Source organism: Pelodiscus sinensis, chromosome 21 (genome assembly GCF_049634645.1).
Source record: "Pelodiscus sinensis isolate JC-2024 chromosome 21, ASM4963464v1, whole genome shotgun sequence".
Taxonomy (NCBI): domain Eukaryota; kingdom Metazoa; phylum Chordata; order Testudines; family Trionychidae; genus Pelodiscus; species Pelodiscus sinensis.
The window spans coordinates 25224379-25236649 of record NC_134731.1 but is presented as its reverse complement, the minus strand read 5'-3'; the positions used below and the strand labels follow the sequence as shown (position 1 = coordinate 25236649).

At 40.7% G+C, this 12271-nt stretch overlaps 1 protein-coding gene across 2 annotated transcripts in view; it reads right to left on the bottom strand.

Annotated features, from left to right (window-relative positions):
• Nucleotides 1-1636: 1636 nt before the first annotated feature.
• The window catches only part of ANKFY1 (ankyrin repeat and FYVE domain containing 1), a 51163-nt gene continuing 40528 nt past the window's right edge, over nucleotides 1637-12271 (bottom strand). For both annotated transcript variants that reach the window (XM_075904372.1, XM_075904371.1), the window contains exons 19-25: nucleotides 10698-10874; nucleotides 10215-10362; nucleotides 9902-9992; nucleotides 9352-9476; nucleotides 8328-8474; nucleotides 7578-7668; nucleotides 1637-6048 (exon numbers count right to left, since the gene is read on the bottom strand). In XM_075904372.1, coding sequence (XP_075760487.1) covers nucleotides 5916-6048; nucleotides 7578-7668; nucleotides 8328-8474; nucleotides 9352-9476; nucleotides 9902-9992; nucleotides 10215-10362; nucleotides 10698-10874 — 912 coding nt within the window. In that variant the 3' untranslated portion in view covers nucleotides 1637-5915. The remainder of the gene's footprint in view (nucleotides 6049-7577; nucleotides 7669-8327; nucleotides 8475-9351; nucleotides 9477-9901; nucleotides 9993-10214; nucleotides 10363-10697; nucleotides 10875-12271) is intronic.

Below are 12271 nucleotides of genomic sequence, written 5' to 3'. Positions count from 1 at the left end.
TGTCCTGTGAAGTGATACTGAACATGCAGCTTTTCACAGTATTTTTGAGGCTAGAAAAAAACACACTTGATTTAAAAAAAGCTAAATCTCTATTAATTTAGGTCCAACAATGGGGCAGGAATGGCAACCCTGGCCTCTGAGAATGGGTGCCAAGGGAGGAGTCACTTGAGGATTCTTGTTCTGGTTCCCCCTTCTTCCCCCCCAGGATACTTGGCTAGATGGACCTTTAGTCTGACCCAGGATGGCAGTTAAGGTGCATAGTAATTTTTCCTAGTTAGTTATTTCAGGGAAATAACATCTGTGACCAGAAGCCACCAATAATTTGTTGTAAGAGCCCCTGTTCTAGAGCTTATCCACTCTGAAACCGTTCCTGTAGTTATACAATAGCTCTCCAGGGGAAAACTGTGTCTTAAATCAGAGAAAGTCTTATCAACTCAGCAATTCAGACAACCTCCCAACTTGTACTGTGTGGCTGCTGGAAGAAATTTGCTTCATCTCAGATTCATAGACATGAGGACTGAATTGAAAACTGGGTTTGTTCCTGAGTAAGTGTAAGTGGCACCACCACAGGACCTAACCAGATAAGCCACAACATCGGGCTCATACAACTGCACATTCTCTAAATGGGATATTTGCCATTAAGTGCCAGCAATGCTCCTCTGCCATGTGTATTGGCCGAACCAGACCATCTCTGCACCAAAAGGATAAAATGGACACAAATTAGATATCCAAAATGGCAACACAAACCTCTAGGGGAACATTTTAACCTGCCTGGTCACTTGATGGATTTAAAAAGTAGCCATTCTTTTACAAAGTAATTTGACCAGCCAATTACAGAGAGGCTGCAGAACCGGAATTCATCTACAAATTTGAGTGACCCTGGGCTTGAATAAAGGTATTAACTGTTTAACGCACTAGAAAGCCAAGTTTCGCCAGACTTTGACATCTGCATTTTCACATCAAAAGCGACAAATGGGACACATCCAGCCCACTTAATTAGCTTCATTAACATATATTTATAAGTACCTGTCAATTGTGGGACATACCAGAATCTGTGATATTTCCACTCGAACTCAGATGATGAGGGTTTTACCTATGAAAGCTCATGATCATAGAATCTTACGGTTGAAAGACTTCAGGGTCATTGAGTCCAACCCCCTGCTAAAAACAGGACCAACCCCAACTAAATCATCTCAGCCAGGACTTTAAGTCAGAACTTACAAACTTCTAGGGTTGGAGAGTCTACCACCTTCCTAAGCAACCTATTCCAGTACTTCACTACCCTCCTAGGGAAATAGCTTTTCCCAATATCCAACCTCATTTTTTGGAGAGTAACGTTAGTTTGAACCAATGGCTTTGGTTCGAACTAACGCGTCCTGGCATGCACTTTCACTTTCAAAACAGCTGTTGATCAGAGTAACATGCCGGTGATCTTATGCTAATGAAGCGCAGGATATTTAAATCCCCTCTTCATTGACTATTTCTAATGCCTACATTTGCATCCCTTGTTTGAACTAGGATGCAAGTATAGACATACCCTAAGCAAGGGCTCTGTTAACATTCCTCTATAATGCTACAGAGTAGCATGCAGTTCAGAGAATTACTTCCATAATCACATAGAATGAACAAATTCATATCAGTTATTTTTAGCAATGTTTATTGTCAAAACATACAAGTCACAAACAATCCTAACAAAATGCTTTTGGCTGGTTTTACAGTTACTCTGGAGCTTCCCTTTTTGAAGTAAAGCTACATGGATTAGATAAGAGGCATCTGCCATGTGTAAAAGTGACTTTGCACTTGTTTTCTTTCAATTCACTTCCAATTCAGTATTACATTTAATGCATATGAAGCTAAAAATTGGTTTGGGGGAAAACACATGAACTGAACTAGCTGACTGAAAGTCTAGATCTGTGCAGCACAGGAATTCAGGACTACACAGGAATGACTTCAGCCAAATCTATCCTGAAAGGGTTTTGGTGAGTGTATAATTTACTCAAGAGTACAGCAGAGTTAGTCTGCCAAAATAATTCTAATTAAGCAATTATACAAGTATTTTACCATATATGTCTGGAATAATCACTATATGCTTAATAGTTTACAAAAGAGAAGCCAAGTTGAAATAATTAAATCTTGCACCTTAGTTTCCAAGCAAGGAGGAAATTTACCAGTAAACCCTGGGAATAAGACTTTTCTTCCTGTACTTTATTACTGGTGCAGTAAGAGGATGTATTTTTATATTAAGGTTTACAGTCCACATGGTGTCTTTTCTCTAGTCATCCTCAATTTATTACAATGATTCATTACACAGGAGTAGGAATATTGCAAAAATACATTTAAGATTGGACTCAGAAAATCCCATTGTTTTAAGACTTTCTATATCATAAATAGCAAGGTTGACAGTTTCACATATTTTGATCACCGGGAAGCTTCTGAATGATCAATCTTTTATACTTTAATGCAACATGCAATAGCAAGAATTTGTTGCAATATCCAGGTCTCCAAACAAACTTGCTGCAGTGGGAAAAATCATCAAAATATAAAAACTACAGTCTACAAAACTCCCTATGTTCATTTGTTACACAGATGATCTTACGTATGCTACGTGACAAGTTGTACGAGTCACTTGTCTCCATACAGGAAGTCTTTAAGGCATCTGTAAACTGTTAGTAAGTTAATTAGTAATGTTTGTGTTAGTACCTTGAACACCAGTAATTCCAAAAACTTCTTGTTGTATTTACTAGAATGAAATGAAAGGTTATTCCCCTAGACTTTTACTTCAATATCTAATTTTAAATTCAAATGAATGGTGCTTGGAGGAGGGGCTGGATTGACTATCTTGGAGACTGAATTCCTTTTGCAACACAGAACAGGCACCAAAATTTCCCCCTTTCAACCACAACTGCCTAAAACTCTAAACCTGACAAAACTGCACAAAGCGGGCCAAGAAGAGAATTCAGTCTCATGCTCACCTAACCCAGGACATCTGTGATCAAATTGATGTTTAACATTCTGTAAGTTGTATCAAAGGATAGTAAGTGTGGCAGGGTTTTGGGGTGCCAGTTGTAAAATGTGCCACAAAGGAATCTCATTATTTGCCAACTTAGAAATGTATTAATCACCACTAGAGAATTAAGAGCTTTCACTGATTTGATAGCCTGTAACAGTTTATGACTACCACACCGAATAAGAGCTGAAGAAAAAAAAATGCACACCACTTCTCCTAGCAGCTACCTTCAAGAAATCAGAAGACAAAAACATAATAAAAGCACTTGGCATTTGTCAGATTTCTGTTGAGAACGTAGTCGCTTTGACTTCAAGCTCAAATGTACTTTCAGGTTGTAAGTGGAAGGCTATTAATACTCATACCTGCCTTGGAATTCCAATGAGGGACAGATGCCACATCAAGTATTAATGCTACTATTTTTTTAAGTGCTTAGCTAGGATTTAGGATTGTTTTATTTTTAAAGCCACCATAAATTTCTATTCCACCCCTTGAAAGTGAGTTTGCAACATGTAAGAGGAGGCTAGCATAAGAAACAAACTGCTTTGGATCGACTGTAAAAGCTGCTGAGCACTTCCCAGAGGGCTCCCCAAACTAAAGTGAATGACTTTAGAATAACCACTCCTATCATCTCATGTTGCATCTTCTCTTCTTCGCAGGTTTTAAGTGGGTAAGGAAGTGTGAGAAGTTGATCTCCACTTGTGGAGAGTCAGTTTAAGTGCAAGTGGTTGACAATTTCTTTGAACTGATAACTTATGCAAATCCATGATGAGCTACTAATATTTTAAACACAATCAGAAGTGATCCATTATTCTTAGATTGGTCATGATTTCTTTTGTTCAGGTGAACCATCATGCTTTGTAACCAAGTGGTTTTGAGACACTCATTCATGCCATCCTTCTCAAGGGTCTCAGAAGGAGCCTGTGGCAAGCTGCTATTCAAATTTAGGTATGCTGAAGGTACACACTGTTTACATCCAAGAATGCCACCTTTTAAGGAAGTGGCAGTATTTGTCCTTTATTGAAAGAACAGGGCTACTGCCATAGCTAACATGATTTGTACTGACCGTGAATGACAAAGTTGGTCCATTATTTCACTCTACTGTTAACTAAGTTCAGGGTTCCAGTTTTTTGCACCAACATATGTTGTAAGACCAATCAGTGCACTGAGATTCCATCTGAAATGCACTAGATGGGTGCTAGTCTGTTTTACTGCACACGCCCAAATTTTGCTCAACAAAGCAAATACATCCTATAAACCACAGAAATATAAAAAAGTAGCACTCTGGTTTGTCGGCTCATTTTACATGTAGGCAGTAAATACTGGACATGTCACTATTCCAGAAGACAGGGAAATTAGAGTTCAGAACCCCCATTGCACACACCATATCACGTACAGGTAGTGGTTAATGAACACTAACAAAAAAATATATATACACACACACACACAACTGATTTGTTCATGGAGCAAAGAGCAGGAATGCTGCATTTAGTCTGATCTACAGCTGTATAGCCCAGGACTAAAAAGGTTAAGGCCAGACACTTTAAGGACATGTTAAACTGACTGACCTATTCTTACCATAGAACAGCCAGTTCACCAACATAAGTGCTTCCTAGCAGTTAAGTGATTCATAGGCTACAACCCAGGGGGTGAGAGGAAGGACGGTGAGCAAAGGTAGGAAGAGGAGAACTAGACCTGTGTCATTGCTTCATGGATTCAGCATTTTTAAGAGGGACTACAGACTAGAAAAAACCCATTCTAGAGTTAGAATGTGCAAAGGTTTGACATTAGGCTGTTTCACAGTGCAATCAGAAATCCTTCCTGAAACCCCAACTGCCTAATATTTGACAGTGAACCTCCAAATACAGCCAACTGGCCATTCTGCTGGACCTGGAGCCTTGTACTGACCATCTAGAAGTGCAGAAACAGCATGCTGAGTCAGCAAAGAGGACTGGTTCCATCCTGCACTGATTAATCATATTGTCTTTAAAGCCAAGAAATGCCACTCCGGTAACTAGCGTCCCTTGTCGGATTCATGACTGCAGCTCCAGCACTATTTCTTCGCAGCAAGTACAGCCACCCAATTGGTTTTTAGTGTTTCTTCAATTAGTGTAAGCTCAGGTGTGTTCTCAGAACACTTAAGTTACACAAAAATGGTTTAAGCCAGAGAGACCACTAATGCAAAGGGTACAACAGAAGTGGACTTCACTGGTTCTACAGCCATCAAGGAAGACTGCCAATTTCTTCTTGAACATGCTGGAGCTAATAAGACATTTACAAAGGAGGTATCATTGTGGAATGGCAATCCTGACTCTTGTATCCAAGATATTGTAAAGCTCTCTTGTAAGGCCACGATTCTTCAGCTCTGCCCTTTTAAACCCTGTTTAAAGATTTAACTCAAAATGGGTCATGGCTGCCACAGCACAGTCCAGTGTTCTAAAAAAGCCTTCGAGGGACAAAGGGAACACTTCTTTGAAGACGATGCATTTGCCTCGAAGCTTAGTGCCATCTCTTATTAAAAGCCTGAAAACAGCAAGACTTTAGCTCAATGCAATGCACCAGAGCAAGCACAGGCCTGTTATTTTTTTTAATCAGCACAGGACACCAGTCTAATGCAATTTTAATTTCCATGCCCACTGCAACTTGGAGGGTCTAACTCAATTCAGGTTTATCACTTAGTTTTAGATGATCCTCTCCAAATTCATTAGTCAGTGAAATCTATCACGGCCCAGAACATTTATAGTCATACAAAATCATTTATGCTGGAATATATCTAACATGGTCCTTAATTAGTTCAGTCTATTGCCAAAGGAAGACATGTATAGGTCTTCCCTTTCCGGTGTACAAGGCTTGCTAGCAGAGCTGCTGTCCGAAGAGCACTGATTGAGAATCCCCCTGTTCCCACAACGTATTAGGAGACTCCTCCCAGAGTCAAGACGTCAAAGCAGATGTTACAAACACGAACCGGCTTGTTTAAGTCAAATTTTATGATGGGAATTTCCTTTGTTGAACATCTATGGCAGAGCAGACGTCCACAATGCCGGCTGTAGAGGGAGGAATAAAAAGCATTAGCTGATAGTTGTATGTTTAGGCACGTTGGATAGGATGAAGAGTGGTTTTTAGTGTTTGAGGCCACAAAAAGGAGTCCTCCTTTCTAGTAAGTGGCAGAGGTTCTTTTGCAAGAGATGCTTGTGCCAACACAAGAACTGCTTTCACTATAGTTATGTGCTAGTGGATTGGGAAGCCATCTTCCTGCTAAGACCACACTTACTAGAGGAGCACAGATCATCCTTTCAGTCTCCCCACACCTAGACTCCTCTAACATTCAATTTCATTTTCTGCATCCAACAGAGAGAGCTTCTTCCATTAATAGCAACTTTTTATCTCCAATCTAGGTGATTTTTGTCCCTCAAATGCAGCTTGGCTGCATGACTGGACAGTCCTTAATGAAAGGAATAAGGGCAGCCACTATATTCAAGCCTGATGGTCAGGTTTCTACTACAGCTTCCCTGATGACGTGTGGGCAAAGAAGCCTTCATTTTGAACCCAATGAGCAATACTAGCCAAGATATGCTATAGTCTTACTGACATCTACCTCTTAGAGCCGTCTACATCAGCTTTGCAGAGGAGTTCAGGAAAAAGGATCTATGGCCACAAGTCAAAGAAACTATGGTAGACTCATCTGGAACGGAGGCTCTTCCTAACACCAAACAAAGTAGTAGGATGGTTCTTTCACAAGTTTACAACTAAATATTTACTCGATACATCTTTGAAGTTGTATTATGCAGAAGGAAAAAAATCTGCTCTAACAGTACTAAACTGTACTTGCTTCTGTTCTCCTCCTTCCTCCCCACCCCCATATCTGCTGTTGCCTCACTATGCTTCCAGTTTCAAGTGACATGGGGTTGATGGTCAGTTGATAACTGAAGGTTTCATTGTCATGTGAACAGGACCACAATCCTTTTTGCAGGACTGTCAGACTGCTTCCAAAGTCCCTATGGCCTTCCTTCCAGGAGGGTTCACAAGCTGGAGCTATAGCAGGTTCCCAAGACAGTGTGTGAGGCAAATCTCTCATTGGCCCAGCCTCTGTTGACAGACTAGTTAGTCCTGTGAAAGGCATTCTTCACTCTCATCCTGGCACAACCATGGCTACAACTAGACAGCAGGTTTCCCTAGCCAACAGCCAAGCAAGTGACTTCAGTCCAATATATACCTCACCCCCCACACACACACATACCCCCCCCCCCACACCCACCTCCCTCCCTTGACAGGCAGCCTCCCTCTTTACATGCAGCTAACTCTCCAACAGCCTGTCAGATGGTAGCCTGCACCCAAAAGCAGTTTCAGCCAGGCCATGGAGCTCTGGAAAAAGAAAACAAAACCACCAACACAACTGATCTGCCTAGCAATTGAAGTAGGACATGGACAATGGCCTTGATCTCTCTGAATTAAGTACTCATTTATCCAGATGCATTTTATACCCTCTACAGAGGAATGTTTCTTCAAGCTAAGCTAGTTAGATTCTGAATGTGTCCCTTTGGGAGTGGAAGGTCTAATGTTTATATTTTGTTACCAATGATGTTTCCTTGTTGTGACTCCAAACTTGGCAGTGCATTCATAGCAGTTGGAACCATCACACCAGGGAGGTTCTTTTGACAGCATATCTGTAACAAAAGAGAGATACCTGTGGATTGAGTGCCTGCATGTCTCTTGCATCAAATCTCTCCCACTTCATAGCACAAACATTTTTATGAATATTTAGGATGATTATCTTGCCCCTGCTGTCAGAGTTTGGATCAGTGCCATCATAGGCTCAAGCAATTGTACCATTCCTCCCCTCCCCAACCTTAATGAAGCTGTATAGAGCAGGTCTTAAGCCTATACTAAAGTACAGAATATTCAGCAGAATTTTTTTAACTATTAAGTCAGCAGAAGCTAGATTCTTCCGCAAATGTTTGAGACTAGAATGCAACATTGAAACAAGCCAGAAAGTTTATTGTTCAAGATGTATGCAAAGAGCACACTAAGTGCTCAAGAAGGTATATTAAACCAATGGGTTTTAATCTTCTACTCCAGGAGATACTTTAAGAGTTATGGCCAGAGTTTAAGCCCAAGCGCCTGCAGTGAAGCACAAATCCACTGAAAGGTCTGGCAAAAAGAGTTACTGAGCATCTGCAAGTCTCAGCAAAAGCAGTGGAATATGCGGGATCCTAGCTCCCCTCAGGTCAGACCACCGATGTAGGGTCCCAACTTTAAGCAGATCTCACTGATACCGAAAGCCTAGGACCGTTTGTTTTTAAACTTTAACACATCATGTACTCACCCAAGAGTCTAAAGAGAAGCTGTTTTGTAGCAACTTGGTAGTTGAAGATATTGACGCCTTGATTATTGTTAACCCCAAGACGAGCCCCAGCTCTCACTATAGCACGGCACAAATTAGCATTTCCTTTCATATAGGCCAACAGCAGCACTGAAAAGAAAAGTCCAACATTTCCTTTCTTGGGCAGATTAACTTCCAAACACATACAGGTGCTACATGTATAACAAATAATATAGAATATTCCAGGACTACTGCATCAACTTTAGAAGCACTATATTGGCTAGTGGTTATATTCCTAATTCAATGGGAGAGATAAAAGGGTTTCCTGCAGGAAACAAAACTGCTAGGGATTTACATGAATTTGCTACACAGAGGAATAACTCTGGAGGAAAAAACCTCATCCCTTAAGCAAATTCTCACAAGAGGCCCAGCAAGCAAAGAATTGACAAGGTTACTGAAGCAGCCACCTTAAACGAAGGTCACACATACCAGACCCCTAAGAACGGACATGGAGCTTTGACACAGATGCTGTACTACTGTAATCCTCTCAGAATGCCTAGGTAGAAGATGGATAACTGGCCGATAAGCCACATCTGCTATTCATTCAAGAAAAAAGCATTCCTGAGAAGATGCATCTTTCAAACAAATAGTATTTCACTTTGAAAGCTGGTGGTCACTGGTTAGCCTGCCATTGTCCCAGAGAGCCCATGAGTACTGGTGCTGAACTGAGGATCAATGAATTGCAGAAATCTTATAGCTGTAATCTCTGGTCTGAAAGAGGGGAGATTCTAATGGTTAGTCTGAAGTGCAAGAAAGGTTCCCCAGGAGACAATGAAGGGATCAGAGTGGCAGTTACCTTGGAACGGTGACAATTTGGGCTTATAGAGTATAATAGATTAACGATTGAATACTTGTATTTGGATTACAAGTGCAATGCCAGCTGGCCATACTCCCCGCAGTTGATTGCCTGTACAATATTTTTTTAAGCCACCACATTCAGATTCTAGAATTACTGTATTCTTGTCACCTGTGTTTCCTTCAGCATCAGGTTTGTCCAGAGGGTATTCTGGCATACATTCCAAGAAGAGGTCACAGATGGCTGCTGCATTATCTTTCCCATAATGTCCCAGAATGTGCATTGGTGACTGACCTCTAGCAAGACAAATATTACAATAGATCTATAAAAAGTGTTATGCAGCTCAACATATTTACGCTACGGTTATTTCCACCAACTTCAGATGCACTTGTCCATAAAGTGTGCAAACCAATTTTTAGTTACCCATGATGTGCTTTAAGTTCACCTTCTACTTTCTTGAATTAATGATTTAGTTTAATGCATGTGATCTAAGCACTTAATTCATGGTGAGAAAAAGAGATCTGCTAAAACGGTGTTTCAAGCCAATTTTGAACATTTGTTTTGCACACCGTAAGTGCATCAATTAACGTCTAAGCTAAATCTACAGAATTAAAAGATTTGATGCTGTTTTATTAATATATATGTATACACACATTTTTAAAGTTGCTTGTGATCTAATAATCTGTGTTCACGCAGAGCAGTATGTAAATGCGGTATTTACCGAAGATTAAAGGCTTCAGCATCCACATTACATTCTGTCAGGAGGATACGGATATTGTTTAGACGACCATGCATCACAGCCAGATGAAGAGCTGGGGAGGGGAAAGACAAATCCAAGGTTCAAGTTGCATTAAGACTCCAGAGGCGTTAGGAAGCCTGGCAAAAATCAAATCCTTTTGATTTCTAGGTCTTACCCTGTCCCTCCTATACCCTTGAACAAATCGGGAGTCCACATACCAACTAAAAAAAAAGCCCCAGGAGTTGGACTGCTAAACTGCAAAGACTGGCAAAAGCTTGGAAGTGGGTTCATTTACCATTATTTCCATTTTCATCCACAGCTGCGAAGTCTACTCCATTCTCTAGAAGGACTGAGCAAATTGTGGGCAAGTCCTGCTGAGCAGCTAGGTGGAGAGCAGTCTGGCGGTGCTTAGTCAGCTCATTCACCTTTGCACCTGCAAGAAGCTGTTAGAAGACATGAGAATGAAGAGACCCCTAAAACACCTCCCTTTGAGAATATTAGCAGATCGTTCACTAGATCATTTCCACTCCAATGTATTGCAGAATGCTTTCCAACTAGTTCTTACATCACTTCTAAGGGTAAGGTAGATATTCCTATTACACAGCGATGAGGCAGAGATAAGTAGTCTATCAAGTTTGGGCCTATGACACATGGAAAAACTCCCAGTTTAAGGTTGGTGACTCGAGATTTTAGGAAGGTTACAATCTGCATTGAGACTTGGAGAGAATTCTAATCTATTGATAGAAAATAAAATACATGAATCTTCTACAATACATACCAGATTGCGCACAATAATTTCTGAGCCAGCTTGTACAGCGAGATGCAATGGTGTTAGCTTAGAGGCATCCTGGACTCTAGAATTTACATTGGCCTGGACACTGATGAGGAAGAGCACGCTCTCGATATCAGAGTTCTGAACAGCTATGTGGAGGAAGTTCCGACCTTTGTTATCCACCTGAGATAGTGTGAAAATACAAAGCAGCCTTAAATGAAACCATTCCTGAAGAGCAAGGTGCATTCAGTCTATTGTTAATCACTGAAACTTAACTAGACATATGTTCCAAGGCACAATATCAATTACTAAATCATCCTTTTCTCTGGCTGATGCAATCTTGTCCTACCTCATATCTTTCCAGAATGCAGCTGCAAAGACCTTTTCCTACCTTGTCAGTTGGGCCACATCAATCTTCTCTATGTATCCCTCTAGTGGGTCTCCCATCATCCCAAACAGGCTACTTGTTTTACTTAGGAGGCCCTTCACAGCCCATCATTTCTCATTCAGTGTCAGAAAGTCAACCTCTTCCCAATGATGCCAACCTCCATTGTCCAACTGCTAGGATTCCACTACAAGAGTTATTCTCCCTCATGCTGGAGAGGCCTGTAAATATTTGCAAAGCTATCCTTCATGACTGATCAGTGCCATTTTTTTTTAAACTCAAATCTTTTAGGTTCCCGATACAGAGACATTGGCCCATTAGAGCCCCGTTGTTTCCTTGAGTTGTCTGTGTAAATCTGTTCTCATCTATTACAGAGACTGAAAATAAAACAATTTGAGAGAACAGCAAGTATCTGCAGAGTGCCCACTTTCACTAGGGAACAGATACTCAGTTACCAAGAAACACATGGCTGAATGGATTTGCTAGCACTTAACACACCCTCCATTTTCAATCCAGTACTACAAATTTGTGCTGTAAAAGTTTCAAAAATGTGAAGTCTCATTAATTTCTAGGTGCAACTGCAGGTTGGATAATACTTTACTGAAACCGGCAAATTTGCCTATTTGTTATTTGTGGAACATGCATGTTATACTAATGTAAACACACAAACCCCAACACACAAGTGCTCACAGAATTACGCTGTGTAAGTGGGGGGGGAGAAGTATAACACTAAGTGCATGACACTGTTCACATGCCTTGAAGGTAGCATTAAGTGCCCATAGATTTTTAGGATTAAATTATACAAGTTTGTGTAGTTAAATCTGTTACCTGCACTATGCACCCAAAAAACTTGAGTTTTCTTAACTTACACAAGGTAGGAGAACTGCTCAACAGTCGTCCGAAATTTCCACCAAGAAGCCTGATAATACAGGTGAAGGTTCCACAGTTTTATATTGTATTAAGTCATGAGAATGATCTTTTACATTGGGTTTTCCTGTTCAGAACAGACTGTCCCAGAGCCAGTACTTGACCAAAGAAATTTCATTTCTAGAATTACAACACTGTTCTAGCATGTCTATTTCAACTGAAGTCCATAAGATGGGACAGTCTGAAATAACAGTTATTGCGCTACAAGAGAATATTAATGCCCTGTTTCTCCCATTCCCTGCTCAGCACTCCTCTTCAAACACAGACA